General features: G+C 59.4%; 1 protein-coding gene across 1 annotated transcript in view; it reads left to right on the top strand.

Annotated features, from left to right (window-relative positions):
- PITPNM2 (phosphatidylinositol transfer protein membrane associated 2) overlaps positions 1–4534 on the top strand; it is a 79735-nt gene that overhangs the window by 62591 nt on the left and 12610 nt on the right. The window contains exons 8-10 of the mRNA XM_014588089.2: positions 11–97; positions 3373–3477; positions 3658–3728. Coding sequence (XP_014443575.1) covers positions 11–97; positions 3373–3477; positions 3658–3728 — 263 coding nt within the window. The remainder of the gene's footprint in view (positions 1–10; positions 98–3372; positions 3478–3657; positions 3729–4534) is intronic.

Below are 4534 nucleotides of genomic sequence, written 5' to 3' on the forward strand. Positions count from 1 at the left end.
CCCGCCCCCCCCCGCCACAGCATCTCGGAGTGGCGGATGCAGAGTATCGCCAGGGACTCCGACGAGAGCTCGGAGGACGAGTTCTTCGATGCACACGGTAGGCGGGGCTTCCTGGCGAGGTGGGGTGGGGGAGGCTGAAGTGGGGATCCCTGTTCCTATAACACACCCACTACCTGCTGCGCTGGGTGGGCACAGAGGATGCGATGACGTCACCAGGAGGCCGGCTCCCCTGAGTCTGGGGTCGTGGGGGAACAGCTTTCTTCAGACCCCCCAAAGGACATGTGTTCAGACCAGTTGTCTCTTCCCCCATACGTGAATTTATTTACACGAGAAATATAACTTCTTCCAATTTGCTAACTTTCATACTTTTTTTGATTGGGTGAATGTACATCTGATGTAGACACTCGAGAACGCGCACGAGGCGGGACACGCGTGAAGCACCCACCTTGCAGCAGGTCCCAGTAAGCATGACGGGCACACATGTGACCCAGCTGTGCCGAGAGATGCACGCTCACGGGCCGGCCTGTGGCCTGCTGGTTAAGGGAGCCGAGTCCCACATGACCGGCTATGGGGTTCAGGTCCCGGCCCCACCCCGGCAGCTTGAAACACACAGCAGGCCCATTTGGGTGCATGCCCTAAATCTCAACAGTAGGGAAGATGAAGGGATTGTGGTGCAGCCATACCCCGGGGAGGGGTGCTTTCCTCCTGCCCCTCCCTGTCTCTCTCTGGCTGGCACATGCGCCCCCTAGCAATCTAAACAAAAAAAGAAGATGCAAGCACTGACACTCGCTTGGCACCGTGCCCATCCCCCTCAGGAGACTGGAGGGCCAGTGGCATGCACGGGGAGCTGGCCTCTGCAGGCAGGTCGCTGAGCTAGACGAGGTTCCTGCGGCAGGGACAGGCAGGGACAGGCTCAGGAGGGTGTGGCCACTCGCTGTCAGACCAGGGCCAGAGTCTTCTCGCACTGCGGTGGCCTGGCAGCGGAGGAGCTACAGCATCCTGGTTAACTGGCCAGCCCAAACGGGACAAACTCGGAGAGTCAGGGTCCGGGCAGGGCAGTGCCTGCGTAGCCCGTGGCCTCCAGGGTCTGGGACAAGTGGCACGTGGCTCCCAAGCTGGCCTCTGCACCAGGGGCCTCACCGAGCATGGGAAGGGCGTCTTGGCCCCTGGTAAGAGGAGACTACACATCTAATGCAGCCAGAGATAAAACAGGAAGAAACTGTAAGAGAAGGGGCAGCACAGAGGAGGTGCTAGGGCCGCAGCGTCCTGGAGAAACTGGCCCAGGGCCCGTCCAGTGCCCAGAGGAGGAGCTGGCATGTGTCAGAGCCTCAGGTCAAAGCAGACGGGTCCAGAAACACGAGAGTCGTGGGTGCAGCTTGTAGGGCACTTCTCACCACGCTGGGCCTCGGGGGACGCAGAACTTTCGGGAACAGGCCGGCTCCAGACCACAGTGGTCAGGTGCTATGAGTGGAAAGCCGGAGCCCACCTGCCTGGCTGGGTTTGAATCCTGGCCCTGGCAACTTGCAAAACATAGCGGGCACGTGTGCTGCTGTGTCCCCAATCCTGTGGGTATGGAGGGAAAGGACTGCGGCATGACCATGCCCCAACGGAAGTGCTTTCTCTCTCTTCCCCACCCCATGGCTGTGTGTGCCTCCTAGCAATAAAAATGTAACTGTAGGGAACCAGCAGTTAGCGTAATGGCTATGTCGCTGGACTCCCACGTAGTCAACCGCGGTTCGCGTCCCGGACCCGGTGGCTTAAAAACTCACGCCGGGCGCGTGTGCATGCGTGCCCAAGATCCCGAGAGGAGAATGGAGGAGAAGGGATTGCGGCGTGACCATCCCCCCTGGGGGGTGATTTCTCGCTTTCTGTCTCTAATGTCTCTGTCTGTCTGGCGAGCGCACGCGCCCTATAGTGAAAATCTCTCAAAAAAAAAAAAATGTAACTGTAAGAAAATTGGTTACACCGCTGGACTCCCATGTAGTCAATTGCAGTTCAAGTCCTGGACCCGGTGGCTTAAAACTCATGCCCGTGCATGTGCGTGCGTGCCCAAGATCCTGAGAGGAGAATGGAGAAGGGATTGTGGCGTGGCCATCCCCCCTGGGGGGTGATTTCTCGCTTTCTGTCTGTCTCTCTGGCAAGCACATGTACCCTATAGCAAAAATCTGTCTTTAAAAACAAAAAGAAACTTAAAGTCAGGATCGAGGCCAGCAGGTGGCGTGGTGGTTGAGGCACTGAACTCCCACAAGGCCTGCAGTTCAAGTCCTGGACCTGGTGTCTTGCTTTCTCACTACCCCTCTTTCTGTCTCTCTTGATGAGCACGTGTACCCTATAGCAAATTAAAATAACAATAATAATTTACATAATTCTTTAAAAACAAAACGTCAGCTCATCAGTGGAGCGGGTGATGGAAACGGTCTGTCCGTACAGTGGAGCAGGCTCAGCCCGGGAGGGACAGAGCACTGACGTGCCGCTAAGAGAAACAGGCTCCAAAGCATGATGGGAGCGAAGGCAGACCGCACGCACCACGTGGTCCCACTGACCCCACGTCCGGAAAGGCAGATGCACAGGGCCAGACGTGGATCGCTGGGGGCCAGGCCGGGCAGGCAGGGGTGATGACTGCCTGCTGGGGGCAGAGGAGCTCACCCAGCGTCGTGGTAAAGGCCAGCTTAGGAGTGTAAATGGGGAAACCTGTGTCTGACTGTTACGGTTTCATTATTTATGTCTTCAGTTTGCTGTAGGGCACCTGTGCTCGCCGGAGGGCGGGGGAGTGAGAAAGCGCCTCCCAGAGGGAATGGCCACACCACAATCCCTTCTCCTTTACTCTCCTCTCAGGATTTTAGGTGCCCACGCACACTCACCCAGCGTGATTTTCTTTCTCTTTCTTCCTTTTTTCGAGAGATATTTGCTGTAGGGCACATGTGTTTGCTGGAGAGACAGAGAGATACAGAGACAGAAAGTGAGACATCACCCCCCGGGGGATGGCCACGCTGCACTCCCTCCTCCATTCTCCTCTCGGGATTTTGTGCATGCACACACCTGTGGCTGGTGTGAGCTTTAAGCGGCCGGGTCCAGGACTTGAATTGCTGGACTACATGGGAGTCCAACGACGTAACCATTACGCCATCTGCTGGTCCCGCCCAGCATGATTTCATGCTGCTGGGACTAGGATTTGAACCACATTTGGCCATGTAGAATTCAGCGCCTTGGCCCGCCCCCTGCTGGCCCTAATGCTACAATATTTTTAAAGAGTCAGGAAGACGCCGGGTAGCTGTGGGACTGGGCACAGAGGGGCACTGGCCACAGAGGCTCAGGGTCCCTGCCCCTGCAGCCAGACCGACCTCCCTGCTAAGGCCCCCTTCCCCCTCCCAGAGGATCTGTCGGAGCCCGAGGACATGTTCCCTGAGGACATCAGCAAGTGGAGCTCCAACGACCTCATGGACAAGATCGAGAGCCCGGAGCCCGAGGACCCGCAAGGTAACCTGCTCTGGGTGGCACAGTACTGGACGCCGGGGGCTGCAGGCACACCTCAGCCCTGGGCTGCCTGCACACCCTCGGCCCTGGGCTGCCCGCACACCCTCGGCCCTAGGCTGTAGGCATACCTTGGCCCTGGGCTGCCCGCACACCCTCAGCTCACAGCACGGCTTCTGGTTGCAGACGGTCTGTACCGCCAGAGTGGCCCTGAGTTCCGGGTGGCCTCCAGTGTGGAGCAGCTAAACATCATGGAGGTGGGTGCCCGGGGGCGAGGGACAAGCCGTGCCACCCAGGCCCCGCGGCTGCTGGGGGAGGGGCAGAGGGACGGTCGGCAGGACCACACACCTGCAGCCTCACAACCTCGCTTGGCCTGGGCACTGTCTGGAGGGAGGCCACCCTGCTAGGAGGGAGCCCCGTTACTGTCTTCCATGTCCCCAAGAACCAGAGATTGCAGACAGAATCCCTGACAAAGGCCTTGGCCAGGCCCACGTAGAGAAATGGGAGGGGAAGCTCACACACTCCAGGTCAAATCAGCTCCTTGCCCCGTGGCCTGCCACACCCTGTGGCCAGCCTTACCCACTGTCCCTGGAGATGAAAAGACAAAGGGGAGAAAGTCTCCTTAGCAGAGCAGTGGGCAAGAAGTGGCAGGCATGGCTGCAGGTGTGCCGGCTAGTGGAGCTCAGCATATACAGCGAAGCCGGCTTGGCCGGGTGCTCCACTCGGGTTCTTGCCTGAGCTCACGCCCCCTACTCCACCCGTGGGCAGTCAGAGCTGTTTGCACTGGAGCCGGGAGCCAGGCAGTCCCTCACCAAGGTCCACGCCCTGCCCTGGGCTTAAGCTGCTGGGGCGGATGACACCCAGACCTACCTCAGCCTCCTCCCTGCCCTCTTCCACCAGCCCGAGTAACGTGGCCCTGTCGGGTGGGTGGTGGCTGGGAAGAGGCCCTTGTAGGCAGGGCCACAGCCCGGCTGCGACAAGGCTTGTGGGTGCCCGTGCACTTGACTCTGACCACTGTGACGCGGACCAGGCCGCACCTCCCACCCCCCCCCCCCCGCCCCCT

This window comes from Tupaia chinensis, unplaced genomic scaffold, assembly GCF_000334495.1.
Source record: "Tupaia chinensis unplaced genomic scaffold, TupChi_1.0 Scaffold000258_1, whole genome shotgun sequence".
Taxonomy (NCBI): Eukaryota; Metazoa; Chordata; class Mammalia; order Scandentia; family Tupaiidae; genus Tupaia; species Tupaia belangeri.